We start from the raw sequence: 19397 nt of genomic DNA, 5'->3' as shown, positions 1-19397 counted from the left end.
GTTTGCAAATCTTGTGAAAATATTTTCTGCTGGTATTACTGTTAATTGATTTAAATTATTCCAAGCCGTTGCTTGCTAAAAGTCCGGCACCCTTAGAGAAATTAATTCATTTCATGATTGCACTGTGCGGCAGACCGGGTTGTGAGTGTATAGTCTGTTTTCAGTTCAGTTGAATTCAGTTTCCCACCCACTCAGACTATCTTACCTATTTCTTCGGGAAAGGAATCTGAAAATATTCTGATAAGAGACAGTACATTAAAGGGCATTTTTTAAGTGTTGAATAAGAGTAGGTGTTCGCTCCAGATGAGTCTTATAGTTTACATATAGGGCATGTGGCCTGGTGAATGGATCCTTCCCTTTATTCTTAATATCAGTTGACCCTTCTCAAATAACCACTGGAATCAGAATTTAGGCAACTGTTTACTTCCAACAAGTTGTTCTTTCACTCCTGCTTTGGAGAGCATGATGAGCACATCACTAGGGGACTGGAAAGCACACACAGGAGTTGTTAATGCAGTGAATATATAAACACAGTAAAATTGGTCATTGATTTTTCTGTAACTTGCAATAATGAGCTTGTACCTCTAAGAGCAAACCTATCTTAGTCTCATGAGCACTTGCCATGTTTTCTCCGGCCACTTAGTCAACTGAGGGAAGTGCCAGTCTTCTAAAGCTTCAAAGGATAGTCCTTTCTTTCTGCTTGAATCATTCAGTTTATCTGTGGAAGCTGTTCTTCGTACTCTTTGAGGGATACAAGGAGAATTTATTGACCATTTGTTGGACATGGTCCTTGTTGCAGGGTTATCTCCAAACTTTTTTGTCTTTTTCCTCTTCTTTTTTTCTGACCTGTTTTTGTTGGCTTTAGAACTCTGGGCACTTTACCACTGCTGACCAGTGCTAAAGTGCATATGTTCTCTGACTAAACTGAATTAGTAATTGAGTTATCCATGATTGGCATATTTGATTTACTATTAACTCTCTAGTATAGTGCACTGCCTGTAAATCAAATGCTACTAGTGGGCCTGCACCACTGATTGTGCGACCCACGTGAGTAGCCTGCAAACATGTCTCAGGCCTGCCATTGCAGTGTGAGTGAGTGCAGTTTTAGACTGCTATTTTGATGTGGCAAGGTCCAAATCTTCCCTTTTATTACCTGTATGTTACTCCTAAGGTAGGCTTAAGGCAGCCCGATGGGCAGGGTACAGAGTATTTAAAAGGTATGATATTACTGGTGTGTTCTACATGTCCTTATAGTGAAATACTGCTGAATTTGTTTTTTCACTATTGCAAGGCCTATCCCTCCCATAGGGTAACATGGGGACTGCCTTGAAATAGCTTTTAAGTATAATTTCCCTTTGGGAGCAGATAGTGATTTGTAGTTTTGGGTTTCTGAACTCACACTTTAAGAATACATTTCTTGGTGAAGTTGTTTTTTAAACTGTGAGTTTGAAAATACATATATTTTTTTTTTAAAGTGCGCATTTTCTTGGTTAACCATTTTGTGCCTCTGCCTGTCTGTGGAATACATGTCTGAGCCAGGATGGCAGTTGGGCTGTTTGTGCATTCACTCTAGACAGTCGCACAGAGGGAGCTGAGGTGTGCCCTGCATATCCTGATGTCCCATCACTCTGCTGATGGGTCTTCCAGAGCTAGATTGGTGGGAGGAGCTGACACTTGCACCTGAATAGGCCTTTTCCTGTCCTTGCACAAAGCAGCTTCCACCCCCCTGGAGTGTGTCCGGGGCCAGGGAAAGGCAGAGTCTTTTGCACTACAAAGACTTCTGTTTGAAGTTTGCCTACTTCAAAGACAGAAATGGGTATAAGTACTGGACCTCCGACCCCACATCGTTAGAACACTTCTGGATTAAGAACATTCTGCCAGGAAGAAGAGCTGGATGCTGTAGGAAGGACTGCCACTCTTCCTGTTTCTTTGTTGTGCTTGCCTGCTGTTTCTGTCCTGGGAGTGAAAGGGCTGGACTTTGCTTTCTACAGCCTGCTATCCACGCTCCGCAAGGGCTTGAACTGAGCTTGCCTCCTGTTGAGAAGTTTCAGGACCATCAAAGACTTCACCTACAAGCGCCTGGGCTCTCTTGCTGAGAGTCCTGACTTACCAATTGGTGCCAAATCCAGTTCCTGGGCTCTTGGAAGTGAGCACTGGTGCAACTGAGAAGAAACTAAGCACATGGACTCCAAAGCGACCTCCGAACTGGTACTCCTCTATGACTCTGTGCCACAGCCTGCACTGGAGCTGTGATCTCCGCCCAGTGTAACGACCGCAACCTGCAACACAGGCCCGATGCTGCTGCAGCATCTCCAAAGCCCCGCCACTGTTTGGGTCCTGAGTACCATGTCACCGGCATCCATGACACCCGACTTCCAACGCAGCACCTGTGGCCCTGTGGTGTCGTTGCGACACCTCTAAGTCAACACCTCACATCTTGACCTGCTGGCTTCATTGACCCTGCCGGATCATAAGGAGCAGACACCTCCCCACCGATGCTGCATCACCTCCCCTGCAACGGTAAGGAACCAATGCCTCACCTCTGTGCAACATCTTTGTTCTCTCATCGTTTTCCAAGGTACTGTACCTGGGGTCTGTGCGACTCGGTGACCGGCCCGCACTCTCTCGCGAGTATCGTTGGCCTGTTGGGAACGAGTTTGTCAAAACGCTGTGATAGCCCCAGTTGGAACTATTGTGTTTCTAAGCACTTTATTAAGATTTAATCTTTGAAAATTTGTATCTTTGCTTGTGTATGTTGGATTTTTGTTCTTTTGGTCTTGTATTGGTGTGGAGTACTTTTGTGCTTTTTCTCTGTGTCTGTGTGTGTGTGTGTGTACGTACGTACGTGTGTACAAATACTTTACACATTGCCTCTGAGATAAGCCTGACTGCTCGTGCCCAGCTACCAAGTGGGGTGATCAGGGGTTATCTTAGGTGTGTGACTCCTTTGCACTAACTAGAGTGAGGGTCCCTACTTGGACAGGGTGCAAACCTGTACTAACCATTTCTAACACTAGTGTTTTGAGAATTTAATGTATGTACATCCATTTGGTTAAAATAGACATGGATCAAGCTGAAACCCTCCAAATCCATTCGGTCTTGGAAGGCGGTCTGTCTTGACTCCTTAGCTGAACTATATAAGCCAGTTGTTCCCAACCTTTTGATTCCTGTGGACACCCACTTTATCATTACGAGGACCCCCACTGAATCACTGGAAACCAGGAACACCCTCCCCACCCCCCCACCACACACACTGAGTGATTACTGAAAGCTGGGAACACTGGCCTAAACATTGTTGATGATTTGAAAAGCAAAACAGTACACAAAAAAACAGAATCAAGCATTCACCAAACATATACTCAAGCGAGAACACATTTTATTTATTTTGCAAACAAATATATATATATATATATTTTTGTAATTTTAATAGAAAGGTTGTGGCATTTCTAAATTCAACTGAAGCCACACATCGCCCATGCGATATTCTGTTTGCACTTGCACTGCTCCCATGAATCAATCTGGGGACACTGATAACATTTTTACCCTCCAATTTCAAATTCCTTGACATTTACAGTAAGTTTTAACATTTTCAACTGTACATCTAGCTACTTTATTTATATGCACTTTGTGAATCTGTAAAATTTAATTTTCTAAGCAGTCGCGGACCCCCTGAGGAGGCTTCGAGTAAATACTGCAAAGAAGCGGCTGAAACGTACACAGTTTTTGACCTAATGGCCCTGTCCAAAAAAGTCCTTACTGTTGCAGTAAAATGGCACACCCCTTTGTACACTAATCAGTTACACAATTTTAAATCTAAATGTAAACGTTTAGATTGTAGGTGGCGCGCCACAAACTCCCTGGCTGACAAAGAAGCCTTTAAATTGATTTTAAAAAGATACCATAAGCAGCTTAAGTTAGCTGACAGAGACTACCTTATGGCCCCTATTGAGAACGCAAGGTGCTCAATTATAGAATTTTCTAAAACCTTGACTAGTTTTATAAAACCCTGTGCTTCACCCAATCTATTCTGGCCTCTCAACAACTGTGTGATTCATTGGCAGATTTCTTTGAGGAGAAAATCAACTACATTTATAAGAATTTGCTCCTGGCATTGCATATAAGAGATTGATATTAATCAAACTCCTCCTAATCATGCCAATACTTTAGGTAATTTTGCAAAGGATGTTGGCACTAGCCAGATCATGATTTCCTCTGGATCCCTGCCCCCCCAGAATTATCACTAGTTTGAATCTGGTGATTGTGCCAATGGTAAGAGAGCTATTTAATCGCTTGATAACTTCAGCCAAGCTTCCGGCAAGTTGGAAATGTACACAAGATCAGCCCATCCTTCAGAAACTTTCAGCTAATCAGTAGGTTCTCTGCATCTGTCGCCCAATCTTCTTGTTACCATCATTTGTCAACATTTTAGAAGGGTATGTCAAGTCCCAATTGTCGTTCTTTCATGAAGAGCACAAAATCATATACAGTTCAGTGCTTTTAGAGCATTCCACAATAGAGAGACGACCCTCGTGGCAGTCTCACACAATATCAAACTACCTTTAAATGCAGGGACCGCAATTATGCTGGTCCTACTAAACTTGTCTGCAGCCTTTGATGCGGTCTCTCATTCCATTCTTATCCATATAGAATGTATGAGGCTGGCATATGTGGTAATGCCTTGCTTTGGCTCGGGGACTTTCTAGACAACCGAACCCATAATATCTATCTTGACTCCTTTAGGTCCAAAACCTTGAGAATCAACAAAGGAGCCAAACAGGGTTTGTGCCTAAGCCCGACTCTCTTTAGTGTTTACATAGTGCTACTAGCACATAGAGTGAGATCTTTATGGATTTGAGATCATATCCTACGTGGATGATATGCAATTGCTTATCTCCTTTGGACCTGACTCTAGGGAAGTACCGTCACAGTTTTCCCTTTTGTATAAGTGAAATTGCTATATGGATAACTAATAATAGTCTCCGTTGAATGGTGTTAAAACGGAGATTCCACTCTTTGGCAAGCACCTGAAGCCCGGCCACCTGATTGGTGGCTGCCTGAGCTTGGCCCTGCCTCTCTCCTACCATGTAATAAAACATCTGGGGGTCAAAATCGGAAAGCTCAGCCTGACTCTATCTGTGGTACCTGCTATGCCAGCATGCTGCTCCTAAGAAAGCTGTTCTGTTGCTCCCCTCCAGGTATGGAAAGTCTTTAGCCCAGGCTCTTACCACCAGTCGCCTCGATTATGGTAACACACTTTTAGGAGCAGCAAATGACTGCTTGGTATAAAAACTCCAAGTGGTGCAGAATACTGCTGCCCGATTAATTTGTAACCTGCCCCGTCGTACTTCCATGGCTTCCATTTTACGGGATCTTCATTGATTGACCATAGAAAAAAAGCATATTCTTCAAGATGTGCTGTCTGACATAGAAAGCTTTAATTAAGGACTTGGCTACGTATATGCTTTCTAAGTTATGTTTGTATCAGCCCTCTCAGGTTTTGAGATCTTCCAACATGTCCTACCTAAAAAAAACCTTCCATCTGTTTGGCCAGATGTGGCGTTAAATCATTCTCCTACCTGCCACCATCTTATTGGAATAAACCGCCCCTGCCTTTTCAACAATATGAGGATTTTGTCGAGTTCAAAAAGCTACTAAAAACTTGTCTGTTTAATGCTTCTTTTTAAGTCTCTGGTGACTAATTTGCCAACCTGTGGTGCCTAACGTTGAGATTCTCCTTAGGGAGGGAGTCCCAAGCGATAGCAAATTACTATAACATAACTTGAAGTAGGCACCGGTTGTTTATTCATATGCTCTTTCAGTGACATTGCCTGTATAAATGATGGGTTTTCATTTTTCTAGACTGATACTGGTAGATACAGCAAGACCTAATTTGCAGAGCTTGCTTAGACCTTGCTCAAGTTACAGGGCATTGCAAACACCAGCTGTTTTGTCTGTCAATAGCTTTAGACCAGAGAAGAAATTTAGCACGTTTGAGCCATCATGTAGCTGCACCCAACTGTTTTCTGACTGTTTGGTACTGTCTCAGTGATACTCCAGGTCCAACCAAAGTGCAAATGTTTCAAGTTAATAATTTCTCCAATTGGGAGTCAGTGTCCTTTTGTGAACTGACTTGCAGGACTGATGCTGAATACTCTATCTTCTGGTGTTAATGCACATTTTTGCTACCCTGTACCAAACACCTGTGCAAAATAACCTAAGATTCATTCTATTATTGAAATATTGCACAGAAGAAGTAGCACAAACAATTAAAGATTCCCAAACTAGAAAAAGGTCATGCATTGTAGATGTCAAAGATGGCCACCCTGCCTCTATTCTCGAACTCTCCAGGAAACAGTCATTTGAAAGAGTGAAGATAGATACATAGATGATTTAGGACTCACAATAATGTCCTATATAGACTACGTGAAAGTACCACCGTGATCTGGAAGAAATGTCACATATCTGTGGTAGGATAGCTGAATTGTCCTTGTTGATTTGCAGGGGATTAATTCAGCAAGTTGAGAAATAAGTTTGAAGCTAGTGGTATGTGGCTGAAACCGGGAGGAGGGAAAGTGTAAACCACTGATCTTCCTAATTCCCTTGGCAACAACTGTACTTAACATCCAACAGGCTCCTCCAAGAATGAGGAACTTTTTTCTTTCTTTGAGGGTGGTACAGCTGATAAAGCTCTGCAGGTTAATTTAGTGGGCCTGAAAGTGTTTAAGTCATCAACACTTAGAAGAAGAGATACCTCATATGGTTACCAAACATTACCTTTTGATGTAGTTGCTAAAGTTGAAAACCAATGTTCAATGGCATGTGTGGCTGTAAATACACATGCTTTGCATAAGTCTGCTGTCTAGTGTTGGGCTTCGAGTGTTACAAGTTGTTTTTCTTAGAATCTTTTTGATTCACAAGATCAAGTGACTCCTCCTCTCGGTGATAGTGCGCATGGGCATAGAGTCCTTTGTTAGATTGTTTTCTCTCTGCTGTCCGGTTTGGATGTGTTTCCTCTCACTCAGGTGTTTCTTGGTTCGGTATCTTTAGAACTTTCTTTTCTGTCTTTCTTTCGGTGATGCTATAGTATTTCGGTCGCCTATGTCCACACATTAACCAGTCTATCCAATTTTCCAATTTTCCTCATCTGGTTCGATTCAATGCTCTTAGGGGTGCCCACCCCCTTTTTGGGCCTCCTTTGCCAAATGCTGTCGAAAAATGCTGGTCTAATGGAACAAACTCTGTTTAGGTTCTGTCCTCGATGCCACTCCAAGTTTCCACTTGTTGTGTAACTTGTGCTTATCCCCGGAACATAAGGAAGAGACCTGCAACTCCTGTAGGTCTTTTTGATCCAAAAAGACTCTCCGGGACAGAAGAGTGCATCAGTTAGAGATGTGGCAAAGACAACGAACGACACTCCCGACATCTTTGGAGAAGAATACGTGCAAGAAGAAATTGGACACCAGGCAGCCCTTTCAATCCGAGACTCCGACTCGGACCAAGATTCTGACATCGCGAGCCAGTCGATTCCAGCAGCGCAGTACGCGAGTACAGCTGCCCCATCTTTGCACATCAAAATGTTAAAGATTTCTAAGCTGGTCATCGGTCCATGGTGGGATCTGAAAATTACATTTGGATGCCCCTCCTTCCAGTTCGGCACCAAAATTCACAAAGACCAAGATGCCTTCGCACTGACCAAAGACTCGATACCATCCCAACCTACATTGGAATCAAGTCCAGCTTTCGAGTCGACCACCTTGACATCGAGAAAGGAACCATCGACATCTTCTTCGGAGCCAACACTTTCGGTTTCGAAAAAAATACTTCAATGCCAAAATATTTGGAACCGAAAATTATGCTTAGCAAAGACACTACAGTTTCAGCTGAAGAGACTTTATCAGTGGAGCCCATTTTAGAAGTCATGGACGCTAGTCAGTGCAAGATTCATATACAAAAAGAAACAGAATATAATTGCTTCTTCTCCTGTTCCAATTAAAAGGAGACTTACTTTCCAAGAACCATTGGACACTGCTCCTCCCCCTAAGAAAGTCTCAAAGGAAGAAGACAAGGCTCCAGACCAACCTCAGCCTCCTCCACCTCACTCTCCTGTATGTCCTCCTACTTCACCAACACCATGTCCTACATCTGTTATGCCTGTAGTCATTGTAGTAAAATGTTTACTAAAATATTGTACACTGCATGGATAGCCTTATATGTATACATATGTACATACACACACTCCTTAACTCACCCGCCTGCGGGAAAACTATCTAACAAAGGACTCAATGCCCATGCGCACTATAACCGAGAGAAGGCATCACTAGATCTAGTGACTCAAAAAGATCCTTCGAAGAAAAACAACTTGTAACACTCTGAGCCCAACACTAGATGGTGGTCTTATGCAAAGCATGTGAATGTACAGTACTACGTGCCACGAACAGATGTCTACTGGGTAAGTAACATTTTCCTTTGTTGGGCAAGCTGTCTTTAATACCTCATTTCACTGAATTAGGTGTCTTGCCCCAGGCTTTCGTAGTGTACATACAGCTTTCTAGTAATATTTTAAAAGCACTTGAGTCCATGAAAATGTATTTCAGATGAGGAAAATATTACCATTCTCCAACTTTAGTATCATTCATGGGTGCACATGCAAGTTACCCTCTTAGCCTTTGAGGTTACTGACTTTGCTACTAGACACAGTTGTTGAAAGAAACAACTTGCAGAAAATGTGGAAGGATTATGGTTTGTGGATCTTAATTTGAAGGGACAACACACTTTAGAAGGCCGAGATCTGCACTATATTTGTTTGGAGAATTGTTAAAGTTAAGCAGTGTTTCTTAATTTGTTTCTACAGTCAGTTGACCTGCTTGATTCCCCATGGTTGGTCGATTGCTTAGTTTATATTTTTTTAAATAAATCTACTTACTACGTTTTAGGGAAGAAATGTAGATATAAGTCGGAGAGGTTAGATCAAGAAAAACCCCATGACCTAACCAATAAATGTGTTGTAATCCTAGAATTTCTTTCTGGGAACTGATCTGAATTCTGAACATATAAAAAGACAAAATAGGCCCCTAGGGTTATGTAATTGACAGTAGTTTACCAGTTCGCTTGAAAATGTCTAGGGATATAGATAGACAGTACCCTGACACTCATTTCATTATTGCACGTTTGAACTGGAACAGTTGACTTACTTTCACCATATTCTTAGATAGCTTGCACTTAAGTAGCTGTGATATAAATCCCACACTTGAACACTCAAGAGATTTAAAAGTGTGGATTTTTACATTGCACCGATCATTTTTATGTCAGCCTACTTACACCTTGACCTCTAAAAGTAGGCAATACCCTTTATTGGTGCAAGTGTCTTTTACAAATTAAACTCCATTACTGTAGCTGCAGGTAGGCAGAATTTTCCTGTCACTGCCATGAGTTCACGAGAGGGATGCAGTAGATTTATATAGTACTGCAGGCCTCCATGGAGGGCTCCAAATAATTAATCATCATGATTATATTATTGTTGGTGTATTCTTGCCCATTACTTTCTTCCTGTACCCTTTGGTTATTAACCTTCCTGATGAGTGGTGCTGCATTTTCGAGCTAGATCCTAGTTATTGTGCATGAATGTGATTTCCAAGCGATCCACAATATCAGAAAAAAACATTTCTGGTCTGACAGTGATCAGATAATACATTATGCTAAGTGAGACATGATTATTATTGTGTGATAAATTTATAATGGGTTTGTTAACATTAGTAAGGTGTTTTTTTTTTTTTTTTTTTATTAATTTTTTTAACCATGGTTTCTGTTCTCAGGTCCACAAATATGAAAAATGTTTGTGTTAAGTAGAATTTCTTTCCTATGCAGGATTCAAGAAGAACGTGATGAGCGTTATAAAACAAAAGGTAGAACGAGTCGATTCGAGCCTCCACCGCCTGACCCCGATGGTCAGAGACGTTCAGGTATGCTGTCCTTTTTATCCAGGCTTTGTGCTTGAAAAAGTGGATGCTTCAAAAGAAGTTGTGGTGTCCTAGCACACACTTATTAATACAATCTCCAACTGCCATTTTAAAATCTCATTTTGAAGTGGCTCAAGCATGAATCTTACTCGCAGATAAACACCTGCTACAGTTTACCTAATGCACTGACCAGCCTACATGCATCTGTGAATAAGCCATCCCTGCAGTGTACAAAAAGTCAAATTGTCTTACTTTCTTTACAAATGGCTGTTTAGCAATTTCACACCTGACAACTAATGTACTCTGGCATATGTATGCCCTTCAGCCCTAAAAGTGAAACATCTTCTGAATTAAGAGAACACTATCAGATGCATGAACCTATTAAATGTAGAAGCTTCTGACTGCTTGTCTCCGCCCACTGCGAACTTCCACCTTGGCTCAAAACTCTCAATCTGCTTAATTTTACCTTCACTTAGGAAGGATATATATAAATACCTCTAACAGATTGCTAGAGCAATTTCTTTTTTTGCTTTTGGTGAGAAACCTATAATGATCACTTACACACTTGCCGCCTCTATTGGTTTCTACAGCCTCTTATCTCAAGGTGTAAACTTAGTGAACAAGGTAACAACTACATAAGGTTGACTTTAAACTATGGCGAGAACATCAAACACAAAAAACCTCACTTATAAAAAGCGAACTTGAAGTACACCTCCCATGATCAGAAAACAGATTAGAAGGCTGAAAGAGTAAAAGGTACTGCAGTGAGTAACTTTTTGTAATTAAATCTTCAACATAAATGTATACTTTTTTTCTGTAGGGGATGCTCCCTCAAGAAGGAACAGATCAACTAATGGTAAAAATGTTTAGTTATTTTTTGCATTTTTCACTACAATGCTTTAGGCAGTTAGGTGGATAATAATTGTGAGGATAAACATGTTTTTCCTTCTTGTCCTAGTACTTGATGATTATGCACCAGGGTCACATGATGTGGGGGATCCGAGCACAACAAATCTTTACCTCGGAAACATCAATCCACAGGTATCATTGGAACTAATTAAATTCAGAACAAATTACATTGGTTAGTGACTCGATCAGTGTCCATCCTATCTGCATTAAAGCATGATGGATTATTACTGCTGTATGAAATGCCAGTGTTCTTTATTTTTCCCATTACAGTATGCTTATGCCATATATTGTATCAGACATCGTGTTGCATCAGGATTGATATGCATTGTACATGCAAGTAATGCTATGTGAAATGGAGCAATCATAACTACACATTCTTCATCAGGAGATTCCTTTTTATGGTGATGAAAGGCAAAATATTTGTGCATATGTGTGAGATCCTGAAACACAATATTTTTTGACATTTTCCTGTTTTCCTTTCAGTCAAGCAAAAAGAAAACAAACCCAAGTAGAAACCATTCTTAGCTTTTATTATGTTTGGGCAATTAACTTATAACAGAGACATTTGACTGAAACACCATTGAGAAATCTTTATATTAAATAAAAAATGAAGGCAGGAATGGTGATGAACATCAATCTAACTTAATGTGCAAAAACAACTTGCTACTCTACAGAAACCTTCATTCTATAAATTTCTTTTGCTTCAAAAAGCAAACATTTCTTATCTGTAGTAGTCGTTTTGTAGCTTCATGTTTAATATCCAGTCAATGGAACCTTACCAAATCTACGAGGCACGGAAGAGTGTTTAAAAACTGCGCTCTTAGATTACACTTCTGCAAACAGCTATGGGCCATATGTACGAACACATTTTCCCATAGACACAGAATGGGTAAAACCCTTTGCTGCATCTGGCCCTAAATAATCTGAAGATGGAAGGAAATAAAAGAGAATTTGAGAGTAAGGTAAATCGCTACAGGTTTCTGATTAAACTTGCTAGTTAGTCAACCCCAGTCTGGCTGTTTTTTTTCATAATAACTGTCTTACAGTTATGTATTCAAACCATTATACAAATAAATGTAAATTGTACAATAACTTAGTGGACCTCAAGCTTCAAAATCGTTGTCAATAAGTAACATTTGCCATTTTGATGCATTCCTTACTGACCATGAAAGAGAAGTTTGTATTGGTAATTGAGGAACCAATTTTCCTATTTCTCAACCCTTTAATGTTTTGTTTCCCTTTCGTTCGCCTTTTTGTGCATCACTTACCACCTCTCTAAACATAACCCAGTGACTTTGAAATTAATCCCTTGCAGCACTGTTTTCTTACATATCACTATTTCATTTGCCCTTTTCAAAATCATATTAAAGACTTAGTATTATTGTCTGGTTAAAAAAATGTAAATGTCTTAGTGGTCGAAGAGGAAATTGATTCTATAAATGAAAAGGTAATTTACTGGAAGAGAGCAATTAATGTACTGATGTTAAAATAAACAGGCCAGTATTGAGAGATTCTTGTTTGATATCAGTTTAGTCCAGTGCCTCTCAAAACATTTAGCACCACAACCAAATTTTTGAAACAAAGTTTTGCGTCTTACCCAGTTCTAATGGACTTGAGGCTGGTGATTTAAATAAATATATATAATATAGCTAAAGCATCCTGTGGTGACGCACTGCCATTTACAGACATCACCTTTTCCATTGGGGGAAAAAAGGCACAAAATTTGCACAGGTGCAATATAGTTTTACTGATAAATCTATATAGCTCACAAATTATCATGTGTGGAAATTTGGTGTTAATCAAAATGTGCTTCACCAAGTAGTATCTTGAGTTGTTTTGATCCTCACAAAATCTGTTTCCATCACAATGTGCTGCATTTTTGCTTTCCGAATTGCTGAATGTTTTTATTTTGTTTACAGGTATATATATTTTTTTGGTGCAAATAAATTACATTCTGTTACAGAAAAATGACATTCTACTGCCTTTCCTTTCACACTCCCTATACAACAGCAGGTATTGTCACATACTTCACCTTACTCTCTCTTACTACAAGGTGAGAGAATTTTGTAAACACCAGTCCCCATGTTAGAAAAATATGCATCATTTTGTCAGAAGACATACCCTGACATTTGACCGCTGTCTTTCAAGAGCAGCAAAAGTGACCAGATAAATTCAGAATTTAAAGGCATCTTTATTTATTGCCTTTACTTTCACATCCCACTAAACATTGTCTTGTGAACCACATTTTGTGAACCTCTGGTTTAGTTTACAATTGACATATTTTGAACCTTTTGTCATTAGGTGTGTGGGGTGGCCTATAACCATGCACATCATTATAATTTTTTTCCTTTGCAGATGAATGAAGAGATGTTGTGTCAAGAATTCGGGCGGTTTGGCCCCTTAGCCAGTGTCAAAATTATGTGGCCAAGAACAGATGAAGAAAGAGCAAGGGAAAGAAATTGTGGTTTTGTTGCATTTATGAACAGAAAAGATGCAGAAAGAGCCTTAAAGAACTTAAATGGTAAGGTAGATGTTTAAAGGACCTGTATTATATTTTGCTTTACCAGGTTGTCTTTTATGAAATAACTTGTTTGATATGTTTATTTTCATCTACACTTCATATCATGTGTTTATATTAGCACTTCCTCACTGTCTGACCTTGCTTCTTTCTTAGTTGTGAACTAATAAAATGGGTTATCTCAAATATCAGACAGAACAGCTCTAGGACTGAGCTGTTATCAGCTAGCCAGTAGAAGTATGCTGCAGCAGTTGTCCTCGGCATAGCTTTGTGGAGCTGCACAGGCTTAACCTTATATGTCTTCTCAGCTGCCCTGTGATTTGCCTTCAGTGAGCTTCACAGTCATAATACCCAGCTATATGCGCTTCCTCTGTTTTATATGTTTTGGTCAACACCAGATGGCTCAATTTTAACGAGAGTGGCTATTATCCTCTCTGCCGTGGCTCTCTGGTGACCGAGGCGTCACTGAGCATGAAATGGGCCTTTTCTCCTTTAACTGTCCTGGGAGGCTACGTGCCGACTCTTCCTTGTAAGAGATCAGTTCTTTCTTCATATCTGGAGGTACCCTACTGGGGTATATGTCATGGATCTCTCTGAGAGTACTTTATTCATTGTCATCTGGATACAGAGGCTACTTTTCTGCGCCAGTGTAGGATAAGAAGACAGCAAATTAAGAGTTTAATCTCAGCAAGGTTGCCATTCTTCCTCCATACTGGGTCCAATTCTAGGAAAGCCTGCAAAGTCTCTCATTAAAGTGTTTCCTGTGGAAAGAGGATGATCGACCAGCTTGTTAAGGGGCTGAGGAGTGCCTGTAAGCAGGACTCGCTTGATCCCAAGTAGACAGAACCAGATAGACACTGTTTGAAAGACACTGCATGAGGACCGCTCTGCAGCCTGAGACAAAGTTGTCCCAGCTCAGCTGCTGGGGAGAATGCAGGATGACATACTTGTTAAGGAGCTGTTCCACTGCCATCACAGATTTGGAAATGTGTGTTGCATCTTCCCCAATCTATTACTGTACTGTATTCCCCGCTCACGTTCTCTCATCCACAGAAGGCCACAGGAACAGTTGGTCTTCACACCCCTGACAACTGATTCCATTTTCCTTGCTGAAAGAGGTTGTCCTGAATCTGGAAATACTTGAACCATAGTATTCAGCATTGCAGTTCCGGAGTTATTGCAGGCTGTAGTTTGTCTAATTTTGCAGTATTATGACCTTTGGCCACTCTTAAAATGCTGTGGGTGCCAAGGGCTAGAAAAAAACGCCATCAGCTGGTAGAGTATGAGCTGTAGGTACCTGACCTTTTTAGGCATTTCTTTTGGGACATAGTGGACCAATTGGGTTCTTAAACAGCCTGTGGATGTCAGTGACAGAGCATTGACCCCTAGTGGTCGTTACTAGTGACAAGACTATGGACTATGGTTTACACCTTTGGAAGCCTTGAAGAGTTTTCCTTTGTATGGGGATCTTGTTTAGGTGGCGGGTTTTAAGGATTCACGTTCTTTTATGTTTCATTCTTGACTTTGAAATAGAGTGAAGCTCTCATTCCAGATCCATGCCTCGATCCTGTCACTCCAAAACGTCTAAAAATCTGAGTGCCTCTATCTACCGGAAAAAAGTCTTGATTGCTGGACTGCTATACCATGAGAGAGCAAAGTGCTTAAAGTAAGCCTCCTGGTTATCAAATTTGGAGTGCACTAGTAATGTGGCATGGGGCACAAATCGTGAACAAGAGTACCTATGCAGGATGCTGCCAGTAACCTTTGACTGCACCAGGACCACGTTGCATTACGGCTTGAAAAGCAAAGTCTTCCGGAAGCACGCTTGAACATTGAATTCCTCCCAGACCTGTTATGAGGGTGTTTCAAAGCTTTTCTCAGACTAGTGCAGTACATCCGTCTATTTCAGCTTTCTTGGTAACAGATTAATGTGTGCTGCTCTGCATCCATACTAGAGGGACCACTTGATTCTGAACTCATTGAAATCAAGCAACTGCATTAGCCGGTCCAGCTGCATAGTGTCCATAGCCTAATCCCAAGAAAAACTTGCTCTGGCAAGTGATGCTTTGTAGTGTCATTTTTTTTTCTGAATTTCCCTGCATTATTCTACCATCTAGTATTTGGGGCCAGAATTTGCCCTGGTTTACTCCTTCTTTTTTTTTTTTTTTTTTTTTTCTCTCTCTCTCCTTTTGTGCGTTGACCAGTAGATGGTAGCACCAACTGTAGGAAGCTGGCTCTTGATATAGTGGACCAAAATGAGTTACACTGTGTAAAGAGTCCATGCAAACAACAGAGGTATCACAGAGGCCCAAATAACATCCCAATTGCTCTCTTGAGGTAGTGTGGGCGAGCATTGAGTCATATCGGAGATTAGTGGTAAGCATGTAAGGCACACACATAGGCAGTCAAATCAAATCAGTGTTTATAAAACGCAACTACTCACCTGTAAGTGTTTCAAGGCGCTGAGGGGCTTGTCCTCTGAGCTTCAGTTGAAGAGCCAGGTTTTAAGGTCCTCCCTGAACTGATGCAGCAATGGTGACTGCCGAGGGGCAGGGTGTTCCAGGTATCTTCAACGAGGAAGGCAAAGGATCTTCCATCAGCCAAAGCCTTCCGTATGCGGGGTATGGTGGCTAGTGCTTGTTGGTTGGAGAGGTCTGGTGGGGGAGTAGAAGGTGATGCTGTGGTTAAGGTAGGCTATTCCTCGGTTGTAGAGGGCTTTATATGCATGTCCCAGGAGTTTGAAGTTAATCCTTTTCTCAATAGGAAGCCAGTGGAGGTTTCTTAGGTGATAAGAGATGTGTTTGCGGTGGGGAATGTCCAGGATGAATCTGGCAGGGTAGTTCTGATGGATACAACTACCTGTGGATTCCTCACCTAATGAATACTCCCATGGCGCCAGCATTCAACGGAAATCTTCTTCCTAGTCTCTGCACGTCGACGAGGACGTCACTCTAGCCCACGCGACGCCGTCTGACGTCATACAGGCAATAAGAGGTCCTCGCCGACGTGCCGACGTCAGTTCCCTTTTTTCCGTGCATTCGAAACGGTTATCTTCGAGGGAGCTACTGTTACTTTAGTAGTTAGTGTATTTTCTGCTGCGTAGTTCTTCTCTGCGGTAACAATGTCTCAGAGAAAGTCGGGTTTCAAGCCCTGTCGAGAGTGTGGGGGCAAGATGTCCGTTACAGATCCACACTCCGACTGTCTCTGGTGTTTGAGCTCCGACCATGACGTTGTGACTTGCGATTCATGTCAGCACATGAATCTGAAGGCCCTCAAAGAACGTGAGGCTAAACTATTCCTGGCGAAGTCGAAGAGAAAGGAAAAACCTCACAAAAAGTCTTCCTCGCCAAGGTCTCATCGGCGTCATCGAGACTCCCGGCGCCGTAGAGATTCACGGCATCATTCCAGCAAGGAGACTCATTCAAGGTCGCCTTCGACTCGGCGTCGGAGGACTTTGGAGGTCGGTCACGCCGCATCCATTGACGCCGTTGCCCTCTCCGGCGTCACCGACTTCGCCTGGACAAGCGTCTGTGGTTGAGGTGATGCAGCCTCTTGTGATGTCTCCGGCGTCGCGGATGTCGAGGCCGGCGTCGGGATCGCCTTCGATCCAGGCACCTCAGTATCTGGCTTTTCCCACCTCTGGAGCCGATAGTACCGCATTTCTGAATGCGATGTATACCATCTTTCAGCAGATGGCTCCAGGAGGTGCTCCGGCTGGTCCTTCGGGGCCTTTGGCCTTTTCATTGGGTGATCCTGCGCCTCTTCGGCCGGCACCCTTTATGCCCTTTCTCCCTTTTGGGAATGTGGGCTCGGCGCCGGTGGCCGCTCCGGTGGCTTCAGAGGGATTGGCTCCGGAGGTTTCCATCCCGTCGACGTCGGGATTTCATCCTGTTACTCCGGTGGGTCCATCGGCTCCAAGATCTCTTCGTCCTGCTCCTTCATCGGCGCCGAAGCTGCCTGTGGCACCGGATGCGGCGTCGGATGCTTCTGGAGATCGGTGCCGATCTTCGGCAGAGGCAATGTCGACTCCGCGTATTGAGCAGAGACTACATTCAAGGAGGCGTGCTCTCCGTCTTTTGGAAGAGCAGGAGTACCAGCGAGTCCTGGAGGAAGGAGAGGTTGAGGACTCTGGTGATGGACTGCATGGTCTGGATACGGCCAGTAGGCTGGATACTTCCCCTGAGTGGGACCTTTCATCTCCAGGGGAGTATACGGAGGAGGCTGCTACCTTTCACGCAGTGGTGAGGAAGGCGGCTAACTTTCTGGACCTGCCTTTGCCGGTGGCAGAGGCGAAGCAGAATTTATTGACGGAGGTGCTGCATCCGGCCTCTGCTGCAGCGGAGCTTCTCTTGCCGTTTAATGAGGCTTTGCTTGATCCGGTGTTGGAGGTGTGGGAGAAGCCTGTATCTTCCTCAGCAGTTCATAGGGCTGTGGCCAGAAGATATCGGGCTGCACCATCTGACCCTGGTTTTCTTTCAAGACACCCTACGCTGGAGAGCTTGGTGGTGCAAGCCTCCTGTTCATCGAAATCAGCGCCTGGATCTTTCCCGACGGTACCTGGAGACAGGGACTCCAAAAAACTGGATGCGCAATCCAAGAAAATATTTTCTTCTTGCAGTTTGGCGTTGAAGGCCACCAACGCAACTTGCATTCTGGGGAGATATATCCATGCTCTTATGGATGATATTTCATCTTCTTTTACGGAGCTTCCCCAGGGACTCTTGGATGTTGTCTCGGACACCCAGGCTGCCGCAACCCAGATTATCCAGTCTGGGCTGGACACGACCGACTCGGTGGCTAGGGCAATAGGCACGGCTGTGGTGGCGAGGAGACAGGCCTGGCTCCGTAATTCAGGGTTTTCTGCGGACGTGCAGTCGACCCTATTAGACGTCCCGTTTGATGGGGACAAACTGTTTGGAGCAAAGGCAGATTCGGCCTTGGAGCGATTTAAAGAGAGCAGGGCCACAGCCAAATCGTTAGGGCTGCAAGCTCCTTCTTCCTCTGCCTCTTCCAGGTTTTTCAGGAGGTTTCGTGGATTTGGGCATGGCTCTTCCTCCTCTTCCTTTCGGGGGAGGTTCCAGCAATCCGCCTCTTCTCACCCCTATAGATCATTTAGAGGGTGAGGTAGGGCCCGCACCAGAGGAGCCTCTCAGCAGCACTCTGCCTCTTCCTCGTCCTCTGGAGGGGTGCAGCAGGGAAATCAGCCTTAGGCTTCCACCATTTCCCACTCACTCCTCTCCTGTAGGGGGAAGATTACGGCATTTTCTCCACAAGTGGGAGACTATTACAACAGACACTTGGGTTATCAGTATTGTGGAAAAAGGCTACACCCTTCCCTTTCTGGAGTTTCCGCCCCCCCTCCCGCCCGCCCATCTTATTGTTCAGAAGAACACCTCCTGTTGCTAGAACAGGAGGTTCAAGTCCTCCTTTCAAAGGGCGCGGTGGAGTTGGTTCCAGAGCAGGAAAGGGGTTGAGGTTGTTACTCAAGGTACTTCCTGATTCCCAAGAAGGATGGTCGGTTGAGACCGATCCTGGATCTGAGGATCTTGAATTGGTTCCTCAATCAGGAAAAGTTCAAGATGCTGACCCTAGCACAGGTGCTTTTGGCGTTGAACAAAGAAGATTGGATGGTGTCTGTCGACTTGCAGGATGCTTATTTTCATATTCCGATACTCAAGTCACACAGGAAGTATCTCCGGTTTGTGGTAGGGTCGCAGCACTATCAGTTTGCGGTCCTTCCGTTTGGTCTTACTTCAGCACCTCGAGTCTTCACGAAGGTCATGTCAGTGGTTGCGGCAGAGCTCAGAAGGAAGCGGATAGCAGTATTCCCTTACTTGGACGACTGGTTGATCAAAGCCAAGTCCCCGGAGCTTGTGTTGTATCATCTGCAGTCAACAACCCAGTTGTTGTTCGACCTGGGCTTTTCGGTGAACGTGCCCAAATCTCACCTGGAGCCCTCTCAGCGCCTCCTGTTCATAGGGGTAGTACTGGATACAACATTGAATCGAGCCTTT

General features: G+C 43.1%; 1 protein-coding gene across 4 annotated transcripts in view; it reads left to right on the top strand.

Moving 5' to 3' along the window:
- Positions 1 to 19397, top strand: part of U2SURP (U2 snRNP associated SURP domain containing) — a 478698-nt gene that overhangs the window by 93601 nt on the left and 365700 nt on the right. For all 4 annotated transcript variants that reach the window (XM_069213906.1, XM_069213907.1, XM_069213910.1 and 1 more), the window contains 4 exons: positions 9865 to 9959; positions 10777 to 10812; positions 10915 to 10997; positions 13221 to 13386. In XM_069213906.1, the coding sequence (XP_069070007.1) occupies positions 9865 to 9959; positions 10777 to 10812; positions 10915 to 10997; positions 13221 to 13386 (380 nt within the window). The remainder of the gene's footprint in view (positions 1 to 9864; positions 9960 to 10776; positions 10813 to 10914; positions 10998 to 13220; positions 13387 to 19397) is intronic.

Source organism: Pleurodeles waltl, chromosome 11 (assembly GCF_031143425.1).
Source record: "Pleurodeles waltl isolate 20211129_DDA chromosome 11, aPleWal1.hap1.20221129, whole genome shotgun sequence".
NCBI lineage: Eukaryota > Metazoa > Chordata > Amphibia > Caudata > Salamandridae > Pleurodeles > Pleurodeles waltl.
Note: the sequence above shows the minus strand (reverse complement) of the source record. Positions and strands in the feature narration are given on the sequence as shown.